This window comes from Stenella coeruleoalba (genome assembly GCF_951394435.1).
Source record: "Stenella coeruleoalba genome assembly, chromosome: 7".
In the NCBI taxonomy this organism is placed as follows: Eukaryota; Metazoa; Chordata; class Mammalia; order Artiodactyla; family Delphinidae; genus Stenella; species Stenella coeruleoalba.
This window is the reverse complement of record NC_137153.1, coordinates 24342090-24363848: the sequence shown is the minus strand read 5'-3', so window position 1 is coordinate 24363848 and position 21759 is coordinate 24342090. Positions and strand designations below refer to the sequence as shown.

The 21759-nt window shown below is 50.4% G+C and overlaps 1 protein-coding gene across 1 annotated transcript in view; it reads right to left on the bottom strand.

Annotated features, from left to right (window-relative positions):
- Positions 1-21759, bottom strand: part of GFRA2 (GDNF family receptor alpha 2) — a 96096-nt gene that overhangs the window by 41108 nt on the left and 33229 nt on the right. The window contains exon 4 of the mRNA XM_079926728.1: positions 14564-14918. Within this exon, the coding sequence (XP_079782854.1) occupies positions 14564-14918 (355 nt within the window). The remainder of the gene's footprint in view (positions 1-14563; positions 14919-21759) is intronic.

The window sequence follows — 21759 nt, the reverse complement described above, 5'->3', positions numbered from 1 at the left end:
GGACCGGGGCACGAACCCGTGTCCCCTGCATCGGCAGGCGGACTCTCAACCACTGCGCCACCAGGGAAGCCCCTGTCTGTTCTTTAAATAAGGAAACTCAGAGATGTTTCAAGTCCTGAGTCTGGGACCCCAGTGTCTGACCCCCTGTCCAGTTAGCCCTCCACTATGCCAAGCCTCCTCTCAGGACAGGACACTGCCCAGGGAGGCCAGACCTGACCTCTTGCCTGAGTCCTGCCACTCCCTAGCCGTGTGACTGTGGGCAAATAACTCCACCTCTCTGGGCCTCAGCTTCTTCATCTCTAAAATGAAATTTTGTGGGGATGAGCTTCAAGCCTGCCTCTAGCTGTTTTGAGGTAGAATCATGGATCCCCCAGGCTCCACCCAGAAACATTTTCAGACACAACGCTGTCCTGTTCTGCCCACAGCTGCCACCTCCTCAGACAGCACACTTTCCTCCCATCATGAATCAGCCTGAGGCACACTACAGACAGAGCAACCAAGGCCCCCCCTCACCGCTGCCAGCGCCCCCTGTTACACATCCTCGAACTAGGGGCCCTCCAAGCCACGCCTCCTTCAAGCAGTGCAGGAGGCAGGGTGCTCAGGCCAGTGGGCAGGGATCTCCAGGGCCCTCTCCTCCCCATCTAGGACCAGTGCAGGTGTTCTGGTTGGTTCTGTCTGAGGCCCCCTTACCAACTCAACCTCCTTAAAGACACAGGCCCTAATGAAAGCAACTAGAATACAATTGAGCCTGCAAAAGGAGAAACAGGCAGAAGAGGTGGCCAAGAGGTGGCCAAAGTGCCTCCTCCCGCCTGGGCGTCTGTGGATGAGTTCCCAGCAGGGGAAAGGAGGAGGCGGGGGTTCCCCAGACCTGTGCACCTGCCCAGCTTTCTTCCCGCCCTGTGCATCTTCCGGGAGGTAAGAGCCCACCTCTGCTCCAAGCACAGCTCTCCACCTCCTTCCGAGAGCAGCAGGGAGAGCTGGCAGCCTAATGACCTCTGCTGCTGCAGCCTCCATCTTCGGAGCTCACTGGTTACCACCTGGTAGCTACTAATTTTTGATTTCTTAGGGATTTCCAATCATCTTTGCTGTAACTAGGGGAGGATTAACAAGTTGCAGGCAATGATCCTTGCTTGGTTTACTTAAAACTCCCCCAGAGACACAAACACTTAGGAAAACCGAAGGGAGAAAATACGTCACCACCCCAGGCCCACCTTCCTTCCAGGCTTGGCCCACCAACCCTCTCCAACGTGGCCCGCAGCCCTGCTCTTGACATTACCAACCAGCTTATTCTTTTATGATGCCGACACACGTACAGATTCCTAAAACGTTCCACTTTGGGCATCATCCTTCCTTGTCTTTGGATGGCTGCTAAAGAGGCCTCTGCTTTTTCTGTTCTCAAATTCACTGCTTGGTACAGTCCTCACCCCGCACACCGCCCTGAGAAGTTAGAGGAAACAGACTATCCTCTCCTGAGTGGTCCCTCAGTGGAGAACAACCCAAACCCACAAATGGCAACTACCCAGAAACACGCCCACCCACTGTGGAGATCCTACTTCAATCCAGTCCCCCGTCCTCCCCTTCACCTCGAGGAAGGCCCAAGTCAGGGATCCCAGAGCTCTCTTGTTGCCTAAGTACTCCCTTCCCTCTGAGGGCCCAGAATATCTGTCCCCTACCACGTGGCAGGCTCAGATCCAAACATGAGTTTCTTATATGACAGAGTGGATGTACACGTGTAACCATAGCAAGCTCTGCGTGTCACCCACAGGGGAAACGAGACCACCACCAAAACCAGTAAACCTGCGTGTGCGGAGACGTTAAGATTGAAACATTCATATATTTAGAGGAAAAAGAGCTAACAAAACAGCATGTACCGCATGACATCAGTGTTGTTAAAAATACGTGTATGCATATGTTAAAAGCCTGGAAGTCTACATTCTCCTAAACGTTCCCTTAGTTCAGGGTTATTTCAGGGTGTTAGGGCCGCGGATGATCTCCGCTTTCTCGAGGTGACCTTCCTGTCTCGGCAGAATTACGTTTTATAGCGAGCACATACAGCTTTTGTCATCAGCAAACGCAGGAAAGTGAACTTCATTTTGAAAATCAGGAGAAAAAGAAAGAAAGGGGAAGGAGAGGAGGGGAGGGGGGCAGAGGGAGCCTCCTGGTACCCATAATCCACTCCCTTCACGTGACCCCAAGAGACAGGAGGGTCACGTTACAGCAGCTCAGAAGGGACCTGCAAAGTCCCAAACCTGACACTCATCTGAGGTCTGGCAGGAGGCCTCCAGCCTCTGCTCCATACCTCTTAGGATGCGGAACTCCCTACCTAACAAGGTGACTCGTTCCAGTTGGCAACAAGATCACAGAGTTAGTTACAGGCCGAGGTAGTACTAGGACTGCGGCAGTACTAGGATGTAGTATGACTCCTAATCCGGGACTCTTTTCACATGCCTCTATTTCTTCCACGTATTGAGCAACAAGTTTGGAGGACCCAGAGTCTGCTGGAATTGGGGACCAACAGGTGGGAGGCTGGGACAGGTCGTCCCTATCTGCCCAGTGTCTCCCCAGGGCATCTCAAAGCTCCAATCTCTCTCCCTCTCTCTCTCACACACACACACATATACACACAGAAACACACACATATACACACACATACACACACAAACACACATACACACACATAAACACACACACATAAATACACACAAACACACATACACACACATAAACACACACACACACACTCCTCCCACCACTGGCACCTGTGCTGTGAGCAGAACATCCCTCTCTCCTGGGAGTAGCCGTGCCCAGCCCTGCTTCCCCCTCCTGCCCCCTTCTGGAAGCCTCCTTCCCTCCCCAGCTGCGGGACCCCAACTCCACACCGCCTTCCGTGGCTCTTCTGGCCACACCGCTCCCCTTTTCTGAATGGCTGCAGCACACAGTATAATCCTTACAACACTTAATTAAGCAGGGCCTCCTCTTCATGTTAAATGTTTCTACAGGTGTGAGCCTCGTCTCCCCAAACACGCTTACAAGCTCTCTGAAGGAACTCATGTTTACCGTGCACCTGTGTGCCCAGCCCTAGGCTCACTGCTTTTCCTGCTTTATTTCACTTAACCCCATAATCTCAATCTCAAGCTCCGGCCTCTCTCCCAAACTCCCACATACACAATTCCACTCGCCTGTTCCAAAGGCTTCCCAACAAACAAGTTCGAAACCCAAACATCTCCCCTCTATGCCCAGACCCCCTCCTCCCTTCCCTCAGGTAACGGCTTCGCCAGCCGGCCGGCCACCAAGCCAGAGACTGCAGTGTCCGCCTGGACTCCTCCCCGCTCCCTCACTGTCCATGTTCAGCAAGTCCCTGGGAACCGACCTCTGAAGGTCTCAGACCCAGCCCCTCCCCACCCACCCTCTGCCTCAGCCTCCTGATCTCAGGCCCCATCACAGTGGGTCCCCAGCAGGCCCCCCGGTCTCCAGCCGCTCCCTCCTCTGATCCATTGTACACACAGTGGCCAAAGGGATCTTTCTAAAGCACTAACTGTACTGTGTCACTCTCTTGCCTAAAACACTTCATGGCTCCCATTGTCTTCCGGAGAAAATCAGACTCCTTGGCAAAATGCACAAAGGTTTTAGGAGCTGATTCACCCTTGCCTGGCCCCCCCTGTCAAGACACATATTCCCCCTGCGAGGACCAGAAGGGCTGCCTGCTAGAACAGGCCTGCCTACTCCTCCTTCAAGCTCGGCTCAGATGCCTCCTCCAAGCCGCCTTGCCCGACAGCCCCTGTCACCCTCGGGGGCCAGCCCTCCCCCTCCCAGCCGGCACAGCCTGGGGGCTGCTTGGGCAGGCCGGCAGTTTATCTCAGCATCCGGGCTGATGAGCACCTGGAAATGGAGCTCCATGGAAGTCCTGGGGAATGGGTGACCAAGCTTCCATGTGGGCGTAACCATCCTGATTTTGACAAGGAGCACAGAGGTTGCGTGACGTTAAAGAACCAGGCTGAGGTCTCACAACTGCCCACGCAAGGATCTGAAGCCGGGGCTGCGACTCAAGACCCTCTGAAGAACATTTCTGGGGAACCTTTTCTTGAGCACGTCACAGTGCTCAGAGACCACCCCCAGCCCACCAAAGGCTGAGTGATGGAGAACTCGCGCACTCAGGAGGACTCCTGTTGGACCAGCGCAATGCACCTTGGGCCAGGCAGGGTATGAGCAGCTCTCCCCAGATTTCCCTCTCACTCCATTTGAGGATCTTACTGTTCCTTGGTGCTTAATTCAACGTCCTGGTTCTACTCTAGGTGGGAGGGCGCCCATGGTGCTCCACTATGCTTACCCACCTCAGAGACCCTGGGATAACAGAGGCATGTGCAGGTCTCCGAGCATTCCAAGAGAGCCCCCAAAAGGGCCCTGAGGAGGACAGCTGGCCCCAGAATGCCAGGCTAATGCTACTTAAGAAGAAGCAGGGCAGCATTCCTCACCTCTGTGGGTACCGCCCCGGGAGGTCAAAGACCACGTCCTGGCTGGCTACAGGAGAGGTCACATCCCACATCCAGCACGGAGAGGAGGTCCAGTGCAGGGAGCCTGGGGGCACCTCTCAGGCACTGCTCAGCCTGTTCTAGGAATCTCCTCAAGGAAGAAGGCTGAAAAAGCAAGGCTCCTCCTGGCAGCCCCAGAGCCTTCTTCTCTGAGAGGGCGGGCCAGCTAGGTTGCTCAGAAGAGCCCAGAGCTTAGAGAAAGGTCTCTTCCCACATTGTAAAGAGTCTTTCGGCCATGGCTGGAGAAACTGAGTCTGCAGTGTCCATATCGTGGTCCCTGAGAGCCCAGGGAGGACATGGGAGGAGGGGATGCTGAGGTCCTCATCCCACTGCAGTGTATGCACTAGCATCCGAGACCATCAGGCACATGTGGCCCATGCTACGGGCTGTCCCAAGGCTGCACGGCCTCAGGATCCAGACTGACCCTGGCCGAGGGTGTGCTCCCGGGACCTGCAGAGTGCCATGACGGTGCCCCTGGGTTGCCCATGCTGGCAGGACCCCCAGCCCACACTTCCCAAAGCCAAGCCAGTGTTGAGTTTTCCTCAGCTATCTCTCCACTGAAGGGACAGATGAGCAACTTCCCCACACTGGATGGGTTCCTTTTCCATGAGGATATTTCCCAGGAAGCTCTGACCAGCCAACTTACAAACATTTCTTTAGCTCTGATCAGGTTTCTTTTTTTTTTTTTTTTTTTTTGGCTGTGCCACTTGTGGGATCTTAGTTCCCCGACCAGGGGTTGAACCCAGGCCCTCGGCAGTGAAAGCACGGAGTCCTAACCACTGGCCTGCCAGGGAATTCCCTCTGGTCAGGTTTCTGTAATCACCACTTCATCCAAACTGCTTTTGAAGAGGTCACCAACGCCTTCCACTTTCCCGAATCCAACAGTTACCTGGTGTCTTTACCTTTCCAGACCTCTCAACAGCGTCGGGCACAGCTGTCCACGCCTTCTTTTTCAAAACTCTTCTTTGACTCCTGGGGCGCCATAACAACACCCCCAAACCCTTACCGGGCATTTACAGGGGAGCCAGGCGCATTCTCAGGGCCTCCTCTCATGCTGGCCTCTCCCTAGGAGAACCTACATATTCCCCTGGCCTTAACCACCATAAGTATGTTAATGACCCCCAGAATGTATAACTCCAGTCAAGCTCCAGATGGGAATGTCTCAAAGGCATCTCAGAATTAACGTGCCTAGAATGGAACTCCTGATTTATCTCCCCCTCCAGCCTTCATCATCTCAGAAAGTGGCACCATTGCCCACCAAGTGGCTCAAGCCAGAAGTCTGTGAGCTCTCCTCGAGTTCCTCTGTCTCCCTCGCTGCCACATCAAGGTACCTCATGTCCATCTCCAAACTATCTCAAATTTACCCACTTACCTCACTCCACACGGCCAACCCCCTGGCCTGGGCTGCCGTCATCTCTGATCTAGTATACTGAAATAACCTCCTCCCTGGTCTCTCCGAGGTCATTCTTGCCTTCTCCCTTAATTCTCCACCCAGTAGCCAGAGTCATCTTTTTATGTCACAACTTCGATAATGTCACTCGCTGGCTTCTAAGTATACTCAGAAGAAATCCAAACTCCTTGCCCCGGGCTACACGGTCCCGTGTGACCTGGCTCTGCCTGCATGTCTCTCCCGAGTCCCCTCTGCTCCAGCCACGCCAGCCCCGTCAATGCCAACGCCAATGCCGAGCTCCTCTCCTCCCCCCAACTCTTGCGCATGCTACTGCCTCTGAGTGAGATGTTCTTTCTTCTACCTGGCTTACTTCTGGCTCCTCGTCCTTCAGGTCTCAGTTTAAATGTCACCTCCTCAGATACACTTTTCCTGACTGCTCTGCCCAAAGAGGTCCTCCCTCCTTCCCCCATTATACTCTCTTTCTACATCCTGCTCGTGTCAAAGATGTTAACCATATACTTGTCTGTTTGCTTGACTATTGTCTATGTCCCCCATCAGACATAAGCTCCAAGGGGGCAAGGACCGTTTCTACTGTTTCTCCAGTAAGTATCTATATCCAGTGTCTAGCACAGTGTCTGGTACACAATAAGTATCCGTTAAATATATTAATCAACATTATACATATATGTGGCAGTACATACACATATTATATACATATAAGAGTATTAAAAACAGAGACCTAGTTGGGAAGATAAAGTATCAAAGGAAAGCCACAGGATTAGTGCCACAGGAAGGATGCAGAGGAGTTCTAGAAAGCATCATTGGAAGGAGAGGCTAAGAAAGGGCTCAGGGAGATGAGAACCAAACAGGCTTTGAATGAAGTGCAAGTCTAGGTGCTACAAACTGAATGTGTCCCCCCACTCCAAATGGATAGGTTGAAACCCCATCCCCCAATGCAATGGTATTTGGAGGTGGAGTCTTTGAGAAGTAATTAGGTCATGAGGGTAGAGCCCCTGTGATGGGATTCGTGCCCTCATGAAAAGAGGAAGGAACACCCAATCCCTCTTGGCACGCAAAGAACAAGGAAGCCACGTGAGGAAATTACCCCAAAGAGGGCCCTCGCTGAGAACCCAACCATGCTGGCACCCTGATCTTGGACTACCAGCCTCCAGAATTGTGAGAATAACATGTTTGTTGGTTAAGCCCTCTGGTCTATGGTATTTTGTCAAAGCAGCTCCAGGGGACACCGACGAGCAAAGAGAAAGCCCAGGTCACTGAATGGAAGCAGAAATAATCAAGGAGCCTGGTGAACGAAGTAACATCTGGGTAGCTGAGAGCACGCCCCACCCTGTGCGAGCAAAAACACACCCAACCCTGACCAACTTGTACTCTGATTCTCTCTGCATAAGCAGCATCCCCACGATCGGTCATTCCTCCTTCCAATCAGCCAGGGATGGAGTGGGTTCTCACACAGAACTCCACCAATGGGAGCCTTGGCTAGGCAAGGGTGCACCTCACCTCTCTGGGGTGTGAGCTTTATGGAGCCCAGGTGCCCAGAGAGCAGCCTGGGTGGTAAAAGGTAAAGGCACTCTACCCAGCCGTGCTGACCTCCCTGTAGCAGCCAGAGCAGAAAGCCGTATAAACCCTATCTTGCAAACTAACTATCTAGGTTGCAGCTTCTCTCTGTGTTTATTCTCCCAGAGCTTTTAGTAATGTTCAACATTCCAGCCTTGTGTCAATTTGCCACAGGAAATTCCAAGAGGAAAAATCTAGGCACCCTTAGCACAGAGTTCAAGGGTAAACAGGGCCTCTACTGAGGCTAGTAGCAGAAGCCAACATGGGATCCTCAAGGGGAAGATGGGTCTCAGGGTCTCTGGCAGGACCGAGGATCCCATGTCCCTCCCCACAGAGTCTCCCCCCACTGCAACCTGGTTAAGTCTTCTTCAGGAGGATGTGACTTCTTTACCCCATGGCACTCCTGGGCACAGCTCTGCTCTGAAGACAGATAGGGCTGCTGGGTTCTGAGCTCTGTTTGAGGCCAGACGGGCCCCTGAACAAAGTCCATCTGTCTGTGCCTCATCTCCCCCAAGAAACAGCTGCTCTCTGAGCCACCAGAGTGACCCAGGGAAGGCCTGGTAGGGAGCAGAGCAGAATTGGGATTTCAAGAGAACTTGAATGGAAATGCTATCATCTGGTTCATTGTGTGGTTCCATTCCCATTGCAGAGGCAATCACCACAGTGTCCAGTCACTGGACTGGGAGTCCCCTGAGGGCAAGGGCCTCTGCCTACTTCATTAATTCTCTAATCTCAACACGAGGCCTGGCCCAGAGTGGACAATCAACAAACAGTGGTCAAATGAATAAAGGAATGGCCCCAAAACCCCCATTCCTCCTGCTACTGGTGAACCACTGGTCCCAGGAATGACTAGCTGGGTTCTAGCAGGGCACCCATTCTTCCCCTTCCATGCCAGTGGCAGACATCACTAATCAATCACAGCTCTCTTTGCTATTGAGCCAGGAGGCAGATTCACAATCCTTCAGACAGCCAGTCCAAGTTGGCCATCTAGAGATGGCAGAGATTCTTAAGTTTGGGGAGGTCAAAGAATCCTTCAAGAATCCAATGAAAGCAACAAGTTTCTCTTTAGAATATACACGCAAAACTTTACATCTGATTTCGAGATATTCAAGATCCTCTCCTTTAAAAGAAGTAAAGGCATGGAAGCCCCAAGCCTGTACTCAAATAATCATTTGCTACCCTTTAGAGAAAATCTGCTGAAAACATCAGCCAGCAGATTCTAGAGTCCAAAAGAAGCTGAGGGACTGCCCCCAGGAGCCAAGAATCAAACCCAGACCTGTCCACCCACACTGCCTACAGACACCAGACACACACCAAGCTAGGCAAGGGTGGGGAGGGAGCTTGCTGAAGGGATGCCTCCCTGCTCCCTGCAGACAGTTGAGAAGGGAGACACCAACCCCTCTGCCTTCCCAGCAATCCTCTCCGACAAGGACAGTGTCCACGGCACAAAGGAGCCCAGGCAGCCAGGGTAGTCCCAGGCTGGAATTTATTTATGCACATCCTCGGCACCCAAAGGTTAACATACAGCCCGAGATATGGCATAGGGCCAGCACCGAGTTATTTATATCCTCTTGGCCGACCAAGAGGAACAGGGCATTTTAGCGGGCCTCTCCAAATGAGGCCTGGAGGGACACAGTTTACAATACAACACAATCATCACACACACACACACACACACACACACACACACACACACACAATCTGGACCATCCTTGCAATGAGTGTAAGCTTAGAAAGTATAAACCAAAAGATTACGTTTAAAAAAGAAGTAGGTCATGGCTCACTGGGGGGCTGGGGTGCGAGAAATTAGCCAAATTCCATGGAACCATTCCAAGAGATTCTCCAGGCTTTCCAGACTCCATATCAGAAGGCTTTTAAAGGAAAAGCTTCTCCTGGTCCTAAATCCACAGCCCTAAAGGCCCGTGGGATGTGAAGCAGACAAAGGCAGAAGGCAGGGCATGGGCTCCCGGAGTGCAACTTCAAGAAGAGTCGGACCCACGGCTTGAGCAGGAAGCTTCCACTCTCAGAGGTTCCCTGCCTTGGTCACTGACCCCAAACTGATCCTGGTCCAAAGAGCAGGAAGAGGGTTCGGAAATGCTCCCAATACCCACAAGCACCCCCAAAAAATACCCTTCAAACCCCTCTGCAAACCCCTCTGCTTTGTGCTTAGTAACATTCGTAAGAGAGCACAGCAGAGTCTGTTGAATATCACACGGGGCTGTACAAGGCCTGCCGCTAGGTGCGCCACACAGCACGTCAATGGGCTTGCTTTAATGGAGTGCCGTGGGGCAGGGGTCTGGCCGAGCTGTCCCCCAAGGAGTCCTGGGCCAAGATTCATTCAGGGAGAAGCCTGGGCATAGCCGGGCCAACTCCCCAAGCTGAAGGGTAAGGGGGGCCAGGCAGGCCCAGTGAGGTGCAAACTGGACACTATAGCCCTGGAGGGTGGAGCATGTTCTAGGAGATGCCTGCAGACAAGGGTCTCATTCCCAAAGAGTCAGCCCAGAGAGGCTCTCCCGTGACCCCCATCAAGGCCAGCTCCATCCACTAAAGTAGCCAGGACAGGAAGACTTGGGGGGTCCCCCGTTCCTGCTCCAAACACCATGGCACTGGGTCGTCCCATTTTCACAGACAAGATTTCCACCTGTGGTGGCCACCCTGGTAGGCAGAAACCTGGAGGAAACCAAGGCCAGGAGGGAAGGGAGAGCACCCCTTCCTGGGCATAGTGGAGAACTGCCTGTTCTCCAGAGGCCCCCTCCCCAGCCACCCATCACCTTCCGGGCTCCTCCATGGACCACAAAGACAGGGTCCAGGCATCGGTAAGTCAAGCCCGCAAGAGCATGGAAGGAAGTCGGCTCCTCTCCATCAAAGCTGCCCTTCCACATCATCTACCCTGACGAGAGATCTCTGGTCATTTCCTCTTGTAGCAAGGGCTCACCTCTCTAGGAATATGACCTCAAGTGGAGGCGCAGGGGAAGAAGGCAGATGGGAAAGCTGCTTGAGATAGACTCAGATCCAAAGACCGGGAAGGGTCCTTGGAAAATGGGGAGCATCCTTGTTTGATCAGTGAAGAAGCAGCCCGGGCACGCAGAATGAAATTGTCCATCCAGGATCATGCGGAAGACCAGGGGCAGGGTGAGCACAGAAGGCAGCTCTTGCAGCTGCGGGGTTACCATGGCAAACACCTCCACCCACCTCCCACTCTGCATCACAGACAGAGCTTCCCAAGGACACTTGGCCACACTGTAACAAGCCCCCAGGTCCTGCCAGACTCACCCTACCCTCGGGTTCTGCCCTCACCCCTCGTCTTCCCACTTGCAGGACCATACTTTAAATCTGCATGGGGATGGGAGCTGGGTGGGATGGGAGTTGGGGGAGATGCATTAGAGGAACGCCCTGGTTCTAGACCAGGAGCTCAGCCGGCCACATCCAGGATCACCTGGAACTTCCTATGCGAGACCCAACTCAATAATCCAGACACAGCACTGTCCTTGAGTCCCATGGTTGCTGTTAATTTTTTTTTTTTAAGATTTTTTTTGGTGTGGACCAATGTTAAAGACTTTATTGAATTTGTTACAATATTGCTTCTGTTTTATGTTTTGGGTTTTTTGGGCACGAGGCATGTGGGATCTTAGCTCCCCAACCAGGGATCGAACCCGCACCCCCTGCATTAGAAGGTGAAGTCTTAACCACTGAGCCGCCAGGGAAGTCCCACTGTTGTTTAAATTTATATCAGGATGCATGGCACTCACAGGCTTGGCTCGGTGCCTCTCAGAAAACTGTCAGCCCTTAGGTCCTGGGACGCCTCATTCTTGACGCTCCCAATACTTAGTTTTGTTTAAACACCTCTGGTTCTACCACGTGAAGCTTCTGCCCCAGCTCTCCTGTTCCTAACTCCCCCCATCTCCAAACAAACAAAAACCCCTCTGGCTCTTTGAACAGACACAGATGTTCTACAGGCCACCAAAACCACCCTGCTCCACGCTCTCCAATCTCCTTAGGAGCTGCACATGTTGTCCTCCCTTAAAACACCACTAATAAAGGGTGTTCACAAGGCTGCTCTGCTCAGGACCCCTGCAGAGACGTCCACCTGAGGTTTGAAGCCGGGCAGTGGTGCACCTGGCCTTGGTCCTGACACCCTGGCTTGTGGTCACTGAGCCTGGACTCAGGCTGGCCCTCCAGCCCCTACAGTCCCTCGTCCATCCTGCCACCCCACATACACCTTTTGTTGTGCAGCCTGACCAGGTCAGTTTAGCATTTAGGACAAGGAGAAATGCATTTCCATCCAAGAATTAATAGGCTCCTTCCGTCACGTTTGGGGAGTGACATGGCCCATCCCGTCTTGGCTTTCTCTCAGCTCTCGGGAAGCTGAGCCCCAGCCTGCCAGACTCCTGACTTCCTTTTGTGGGCCCTCAGTTTCTAATTTTTTTTTTGCCTTTTTCTTTTGGCTGCATTGGGTCTTCACTGCTGCATTCAGGCTTTCTCTAGTTGCGGTGAGTGGGGGCCACTCTTCGTTGCGGTGCACGGGCTTCTCATTGCAGTGGCTTATCTTTGTCGCGGAGCACAGGCTCAGGCGAGCAGGCTTCAATAGTTGCAGCTTGCGGGCTCAGTAGTTGCGGCACGTGGGCTCAGTAGTTGTGGCACGCGGGCTCTAGAGCGCAGGCTCAGTAGTTGTGGCGCACGGGCTTAGCTGCTCCACGGCATGTGGGATCTTCCCGGACCAGGGCTCGAACCCGTGTCCCTGGCAGGTGGATTCTTAACCACGGCACCACCAGGGAAGTCCCTCGGTTTCTACTTTTAATCATCCTCTTGTAGTGTGCATATCTTATTTGAAATCGCTCCCATTGTTTTTGTAAGCAATAAGGTATGTTTCTTTAAGTAAGCAAAAAAGAAAAGCCCACTTTCTTCAGGCTTTCCCAGCCCTGCGGGGATCAGCCCTTCTCCGAACTCCAGCTCATTTTCCAAACCAAGGTAGTGCCTCCTCTTCAGCCACACAGGCCCTGAGCTCCCTTCCCTCTGCAGCCCCATCCTCCAGTCCCCGCCACAACCCCCAACCCCATTTCTCCACTCCAACCTCTTTACTGAGCTCCAGGCCCACAGGTCCAAATGCCCCAGACATTGCAACGGGGGTGGCAATGGTCCCCCCCGCACCACCATCTCAGATGCTGTGCACCCCCAGTGCTGAATGATCCATCGCCCCAGAATTATTCACCCGGTAAACATGGTGGCCACCATTCATGTATCCATTCAAGTAATGTTCATGGAGCGCTCGCCATGCGTCAGGCTCTATGTGCAGGACCAGGTGCGGAGTAAACAAAGCAGAAATGCCTCTCCCTCCAGGGAACTTTCAACCAGTCCCCAGTCCTGTCAAGTCTACTTACCAATCATCTCTGAACTGATGCACTTCTCCCCATGCCCACAGCCACTATCTTAGTCCAGGCCAGTGTGCTACACTGGGAGGAAAGCACTGGAGATCGGATCCAGCTCTCAAATGCATGAGCTGTGTGACCTTGGGCAAGTCACTTTCTACAACCTGATCATTTGACAGATAAAGACGATAACAGTACCTACCTCGTAGCCTTGTTGCAAGGATTAATGAGATAAACCATATAATAGACCAGTGTCTGGGGTACAGTAAGCAATCCCTGTCTCCCTAGCAGCCTCACCTCTGGCCTTCCCACCCCGTGGCCCACACTCCACGTGCACCCACCACCTGCAGGTGCCCATAACCACAGGCTCTCTCCTACCCTCCAGCCTTTGCATATTCTTTCCCCACATACAAATAACACAACAAATAATTCTGTGCAAAAGATGTTTCTCCCGCATCCATACATCCATCTAACATCTGCCCACCAACAACATGTGGCCCCATTACATGTTCCTTTTATTTGCATGCCAGACTCATTCCCTGGCTTTCTCCTTCTCATGTTCCAAGGTTCAGCTCAAGGCCCCGTCCTCTGGAGCCCCAGGTTGAGGCAGATGCCCTTCTCCTGTGCACCCTCCTCTGGGAGCCCACAGCCCTCAGCCCACTGCATTGGGATCCCTGCTCCCCCTGTCTGTCTCCCTTCTGGGTGCTCCTTGGAGAGCATCGTGTTCACCTCTGCATGCCTGAGCCTTAGAACCATGCACTGGATGCAATAGAGGTTCAATACATGGTTAATAACAAACGAGAAAAACGGAAGAATCACAGAGGCAAATTTCAACTCACTGTAACAAAACAAACCTTCCAAATAATTAGACACTTATTAAGCAATTACTTTATGCCAAACTCTGCGCTAAGCTTTAACACACATGTCATCTAATCCTCACCATAATGCTGTGCCTTGGGTATTTTTATTCCCATTTCATGGGTGAAGGGATTGACACTCAGGACATTTAAAAAGCCTGCTCCAAATCACACAGCTAGTAAGTGGAAAAGTCAGGATTCAAACCCAGGACCGTCAGAGTCCCCATGCTCCACCCAGCACTAGACGAGCTCAGCTGTCAGTGTGGAAGGAGCTGCCTCTGGGATGTGCAAGAGCCCTTCCATGACGGCCACAGGACCTCACTGGGATAATGGGTGGGCTTCCTTTAGAAGTGGACCTAAAGTCACTGAAGGTCCCTTCTTACTCCAGGCTCTAGGGTCTATGATGTTAAATTACGAGCTGCTAGGGTGGTTCATCTTGGTTTCCCCCATGGTGCTTAGCCTGAAGCTGGGCACACAGCAGGCAAATGATAAACCTGTGCTGAATAAATGAATGGACAGATGAATGAACGGATGAATAGATGGATGGGTGAATGGATGGATGGATGGATGAATGGATGGATGGATGGATGGATGGATGGATGGATGGATGGATGGATGAATGGATGGATGGATGGATGGATGGATGAATGGATGGATGGATGGATGGATGGATGGATGAAGGAAGGAAGGAAGGGAAGGACGAATGAATGAATGAATGACAATTTGTTTTGCACATGTCCAAGTCACCCTCTCCTTTGGGCTCAAGATCCTAACCCAGCGAACTCGGGAATGTCGAGCAGGCAGAGCACCCCAGCCGACTCCCCTCAGAGCTGCAGCGGCCCCTACCTGCAGAGGTGGTCCGTCCGGCACAGGCTGCGGAGGTCCAGGCAGTTGGGCTTCTCCTTGTCCTCGTAGGAGCAGCTGGGCAGGATGGTCTGGCGGCGGCGCTCGGCGCACGCCTGGTCCTGGCAGGAGCAGAAGAGCATGCGGTAGGTATACTCGCTGGGCACGCGGTCAAAGAACTGGCGCAGGGCCTTGTGGCACTTGCGGCGGTTGCAGCGCTCAGTGGGCGAGATCTCGCGGTTGCAGATGGAGATGTAGGAGGAGCGCAGCTTCTTGCAGTTGTCGTTCAGGTTGCAGGCTTTGGCGGCATCCAGGCAGTGGTTGCTCTTGGCGCTGACTGCCGGGTCTGCCCCTGTCCCTGGAGGGAAGGAAGGAGGCAGTCAGCCAATGCTGGGGACACACCCCAGGGTCACTGTGCTCTCGGACTCGGCTTGCTCATCTGTGAGATGGGGATCACTTAGCAGCCCTCCCGCCTAAGGCTGTGATGAAGATCAAGTAAGTTAATATGCGGGTCCACTGAGCAAGCTGTACGTACGGTGCGCTTTTAGGATGACAACTATTAAACCAAAGTCTTATTTAAAACTTATTTCAAAAACAGTATGAAGATTCCTTTAAAAAGCTAAAAATAGAGCTACCAAATGATCCAGCTATCCCACTCCTGGGCATATAACCAGAGAAGACGAAAACTCCAATTTGAAAAGATACATGCACCCTAATGTTCATAGCAGTGCTATTTACAATAGCCAAGACATGGAAACAACCTAAGTGTCCATAAACAGATGAATGGATAAAGAAGATGTGGTGTATATATACAATGGAATACTACTCAGCCATAAAAAAGAATGAAATAATGCCATTTGCAGCAACATGGATGGACCTACAGATTATCATACTAAGTGATGAAAGTCAGAGGAAGACAAATATTATATGATATCATTTATATGTGGAATCTAAAAAATAATACAAATGAATCTGTACACAAAACAGAAACAGACTCACAGACACAGAAGACAAACAAGACCAGAGGGAAAAGGGGAGGGGGAGGGATAAATTAGGGGTATGGGATTAACAGACACAAACTACTATACATAAAATAGATAAGCAACAAGGATTTACTATATAGCACAGGGAACTATATTCAGTATCTTGTAATAACCTATAATGGAAAATAATCTGAAAATATATATATATGTATATAACTGAATCACTTTGCTGTACACCTGAAACTAACACAATATTGTGAATCAACTATACATTGATTTAAGAAAAAAATTATCACAAGACCAAAAAGCAAGCAACTAGGCGTTCGTGGCCCTGTTCACAAAAGTGGGAAATGGGGAAACAAAGGGACTGGCTCAAGAGCACACAACTGGATGGCCATTGATGCAAGATGGGTCCCTGGGTCCCTGGGCACCCAAGGTCGCACATGTGAGCAGGGCTTCCGGTAAGGGAGCACTGCTGGCCCTTAGGAAGTTCCCACTATGGGATCTTCAGCAGCCAGGGTACCAACAGCACCACAGCCACCATCCTCACCCCCACCACTGTGACCACTGAAACTGTCCCCACACATTTCAAAAGGCCCCATGGGGTGGGACTGCTACTGCAGACACTTAGTGCAGCCAGGACCACTGAAAGCAAGCACTGGGCTGGGAGCCCGGCAGTGTGAGGAGGAGGCTGAAGGCCAGCCTCAGGCTCCAGCAGGGCTGAGCCCTTAATCAAGCAAAGCGCAGATGAGCTGGAGGCTGGGACCTTGGCATCAGAGCCGTGGCTTTGAGCTTCATGCCACAGCCTGTGGAGCAAAACACCTCGGTGATCCCGGGAGCTGTCAGGGTCCTTCTGTGGTGTCTGCCCCAATGCCCAAGTCTCAGCTGTTCTGAGGGGAACACGTGGCACAGGGACCCCCCCCAGCCACCAGCCTACTCCCACCTGCAGAGCACCTCTTGTCCATCCTGATGACAGACAGAGTAGGGAGGCAGGAATTCAGTCTGTACAGACCCCTCACCCGCCACCCTATGACATTCTGGTGAGAGCTGGGTGGGAGATCTTCTAGCACACTGGCAGCAAACCAGAGCAGGAGCCCAGATCTGGCCAGCACCGTGGTATACCAGGGAGAGCCACCGGCTTAGGTCCTAGGATGGATGCGCCATGGTCTCTCATTCATTCCTCATCCACCCAACAAATGCTTTTCAGTATTTCTTGAGCACTACCCTATCCACGTGAGGCCCTGCCCCACCGAGGGTGGGAAAGACTAGGGTGTGGCCACGTCTACCCTCCCATGGCACTTCCAGCACAGGTCCCAGTGTTCCGATCACCTGGTCATTCATGATCTATCAAGTCCCGCCTCTGCACAGCCCTCTCCCTGCCAGGTGCTGGGCTGGACCCGTACATGTAAGAGGAGCCCCTTCTCAAAGACCTCACAAATCTAGCTAGGAAACGAAGAGGCAGAGCAGCGGAACGGTTAAGACTGGGCATCCTAAAGCTGAGGCATCTGCATCGATTACTCATCCTGCTGCTTATCAGCTGTGTGGCCTTGGGCAAGTGGCTGGACCTTCCTTCGCCTCAGTCTCCCCGTCTGGAAAATAGTACCTACTTCATAGCGCTGCTGTGAGCATGAATGAGCTCATTTTTCTCTCTCTCTCCCTCGTCTACTAGATCATCCCCATCTGCTATTACATTGCCCATCTTTAAGGGAAAAAAAGAACTTCTCGTGACCACACGCCCACTGCTAAGCTACCACCCTATCTTTCTGCTCCTCTTTAAAGCAAAACCCCTCAAACGAGTCATCTATATCAGTAGTCACTTTCTCCCCTCCCGTTCTCTCCTAGACCCATGGCAGCCTGGCATTTGCCTCCTTCCTTGGCAGTGATCAGAGGCCCTGGGGGTTCCTCCTCCCCTGCCCATCGGCACACTGGACACAACTGGTGGCTCCCTCAGCCCCCCTTTTCTCACAGCCTTCCTGCTGCCTCCCTGTGCTCTCCCTCCAGGCCTGCTTCGCTGGTTCCATCTTCTCCACCAGGGCTCAGCCCCCTTTCCTCTATATGCACCCACTCCCCAGGGCCCTCCACTCATGCATGGCCTTACACACCATCAATACGCTGTCGACTCTCAAATTTATATCCCCAGCCAGGGCAGGGACCTCCACTCTGAACCCCAGACTCATATGTCCAGCTGCCTGCCCATCAACTCTACCCGAAAGGCTATCACCCTCATCTCAAACCACACCCCACGTTCCCCCAAGGCTGTCCCCCACCCCAGGTCTTCCTCATCCCTCTGAAAACAACTCCAGCCTTCCAGTAGCTCAGGCCAAAATTCTTGGCCCTCCCTTGACTGCTCTCTTATCCACAGCAGAAAGACCTGGGAGAACATACCCAGAATCCAGCCACTCTCACCACCACCACCGTCCCCACCTCGGTCCAAACCATTGTCACTGTGTACTGGTAAAGGTCTCCTTCCCAGTCTCCCTGCTCTGTCCTTTTGCCTCCCACCCCACAGCAATCTTCTCTCATCACAGCTGGAGTGAACCTTCTAGAACCTAAGGCAGAGATAATGCTCCTGGGCCCCAAAGCTTCCAGTGGCTTCCCCATCTCATTCAGAGGCCTTGGCAGGGTCCACAAGCCTCTATATGTGTGCTGTCCAATATGGAAGCCATTACCTCATGTGGCCATTGAACTTGAAATAGAGCTAGCCCGAAAAGAGATGTGCACACCAGATTTTGAAATCTTAATGAGAAAAAATAATAATGTAAAGCATTTCATTTCAAACAATGTTTTACCTGATTACATGTTGAAGTGATAATATTTTGGATATATTGTGTTAAACAAAAGTATTTATTAATTTAACTTGCTTCTTTTTAACTTTTTTAATGCACCTATCAGAAATTTTAGAATTGGTGGGAGGGATAAATTGAGAGACTGGTATTGACCTATACACACTACTATATATAAAATAGATAACTAATAAGGACCTACTGTGTAGCACAGGGAACTCTGCTCAGTAGTCTCTAATGACCGATATGGGACAAGAATCTAAAAAAGAGTATGAGATTAGTTCAAGATGGAGGAGTAGAAGGACGTGCGCTCACTCCCTCTTGCGAGAGCACTGGAATCACAACTAACTGCTGAACAATCATCCACAGGAAGACACTGGAACTCACCAGAAAAGATACCCCACATCCAAAGACAAAGGAGAAGCCACAATGAGATGGTAGGAGGGGCGCAATCACAATAAAATCAAATCCCATAACTGCTGGGTGGGTGACTCACAAACTGGAGAACACTTATACCACAGAAGTCCACCCACTGGAGTGAAGGTTCTGAGCCCTACGTTAGGCTTCCCAACCTGGGGGTCCGGCAATGGGAGGAGGAATTCCTAGAAAATCAGACTTTGAAGGCTAGCAGGATTTGATTGCAGGACTCTGACAGGACTGGGGCAAACACAGACTCCACTCTTGGAGGGCACACACAAAGTAGTGTGTGTACTGGGACCCAGGGGAAGGAGCAGTGACCCCATAGGAGACTGAACCAGACCTACCTGCTAGTGTTGGAGGGTCTCCTGCAGAGGCAGGCGGTGGCTGTGTTTCACCGTGAGGACAAGGACACTGGCAGCAGAAAGTCTCGGAAGTACTCCTTGGCAGGAGCTCTCCCAGAGTCCGCCATTAGCCCCACCAAAGAGCCTGGGTAGGCTCCAGTGTTGGGTTGCCTCAGGCCAAACAACGAACAGGGAGGGAACCCAGCCCCAACCATCAGCAGACAAGCAGATTAAAGTTTTACTGAGCTCTGCCTACCAGAGCAACACCTAGCTCTACCCACCACCAGTCCCTCCCATCAGGAAACTTGCACAAGCCTCTTAGATAGCCTTATCCACCAGAGGGAAGACAGCAGAAGCAAGAAGAACTACAATCCTGCAGCCTGTGGAACAAAAATCACATTTACAGAAAGATAGACAAGATGAAAAGGCAGAGGACTATGTACCTCTGGCCAAGGAACAAGATGAAGGAACAAGATAAAGGAAAAAGATAAAAGGAGGAACAAGATAAAACCCCAGAAAAACAACTAAATGAAGCAGAGATAGGCAACCTTCCAGAAAAAGAATTCAGAATAATGGTAGTGAAGATGATCCAGGACCTCAGAAAAAGAATGGAGGCAAAGATTGAGAAGGTGCAAGAAATGTTTAACAAAGATCTAGAAGAATTAAAGAACAAACAAACAGAGATGAACAATACAATAACTGAAATGAAAAATACACTAGAAGGAATCAACAACAGAATAACTGAGGCAGAAGAATGGATAAGTGACCTGGAAGACAGAATGGTGGAATTCATTGCCACAGAACAGAATAAAGAAAAAAGAATGAAAAGAAATGAAGACAGCCTAAGAGACCTCTGGGACAACATTAAACGCAGCAACATTTGCATTATAGGGGTCCCAGAAGGAGAAGAGAGACAGAAAGGGCCTGAGAAAATATTATAAGAGATTATAGTCGAAAACTTCCCTAACATGGGAAAGGAAATAGCCACCCAAGTCCAGGAAGCACAGAGAGCCCCATACAGGATAAACCCAAGGAGAAACACACCGAGACACATGGTAATCAAACTGACAAAACTTAAAGACAAAGAAAAATTATTGAAAGCAACAAGGGAAAAATGACAAATAACACACAAGGGAACTCCCATAAGGTTAACAGCTGATTTCTCATTAGACACTCTACAAGCCAGAAGGGAGTGGCATGATATATTTAAAGTGATGAAAGGGTGGAACCTACAATCAAGATTACTCTATCTGGCAAGGATCTCATTCAGATTCGATGGAGAAATCAGAAGCTTTACAGATGAGCAAAAGCTAAGAGAATTCAGCACCACCAAACCAGCTCTTCAGCAAATGCTAAAGGAACTTCTCTAAGGGGGAAACACAAAAGAAGAAAAGGATTTACAAAAACAAACCCAAAGCAATTCAGAAAATGGTAATAGGAACATACGTATCGATAATTACCTTAAACGTTAATGGATTAAATGCTCCAACAAAAAGACACAGGCTCGCTGAATGGATACAAAAACAAGACCCATATATATGCTGTCTACAAGAGACCCACTTCAGACCTAGGGACACATACAGACTGAAAGTGAGGCGATGGAAAAAGATATTCCATGCAAATGGAAATCAAAAGAAAGCTGGAGTAGCAATACTCATATCAGATAAAATATAGAATAAAGAATGTTAAATGTTTCAAATAAAGAATGTTACAAGAGACAAGGAAGGACACTACATAATGATCAAGGGATCAATCCAAGAAGAAGATATAACAATTATAAGTATATATGAACCCAACATAGGAGTACCTCGATACATAAGGCAACAGCTAACAGCTGTAAAACAGGAAATCAACAGTAACACAATAATAGTGGGGGACTTTAACACCTCACTTACACCAATGGACAGATCATCCAAACAGAAAATTAATAAGGAAACACAAGCTTTAAATGACACCACAGACCAGATAGATTTAATTGATATTCATAAGACATTTCATCCAAAAACAGCAGATTACACTTTCTTCTCAAGTGCACATGGAACATTCTCCAGGGTAGATCACATCTTGGGTCACAAATCAAGCCTCAGTAAAGTTAAGAAAGTTGAGATCAAATCAAGCATCTTTTCTGACCACAATGCTATGAGATTAGAAATCAATTACAGGGGGAAAAAACGTAAAAAACACAAACACATGGAGGCTAAACAGTACGTTACTAAATAACCAAGAGATCACTGAAGAAACCAAAGAGGAAATCAAAAAATATCTTGAGACTAATTACAACAAAAACACAATGATCCAAAACTTATGGGACGCAGCAAAAGCAGTTCTAAGAGGGACGTTTATAGCAATACAAGTCTACCTCAAGAAACAAGAAAAATCTAAAATAAACAATCAAACCTTATACCTAAAGGAACTAGAGAAAGAAGAACAAACAAAACCCAAAGATCAGAGCAGAAATAAATGAAATAGAAACAAAGAAAACAATAGCAAAGATCAATAAAACTAAAAACTGGTTCTTTGAGAAGATAAACAAAATTGATAAACCATTAGCCAAACTCATCAAGAAAAAGAGGGAGAGGACTCAAATCAATAAAATTAGAAAAGAAAAAGAAGTTACAGCAGACACCACAGAAATACAAAGCATCCTAAGAGACTACTACAAGCAACTCTAT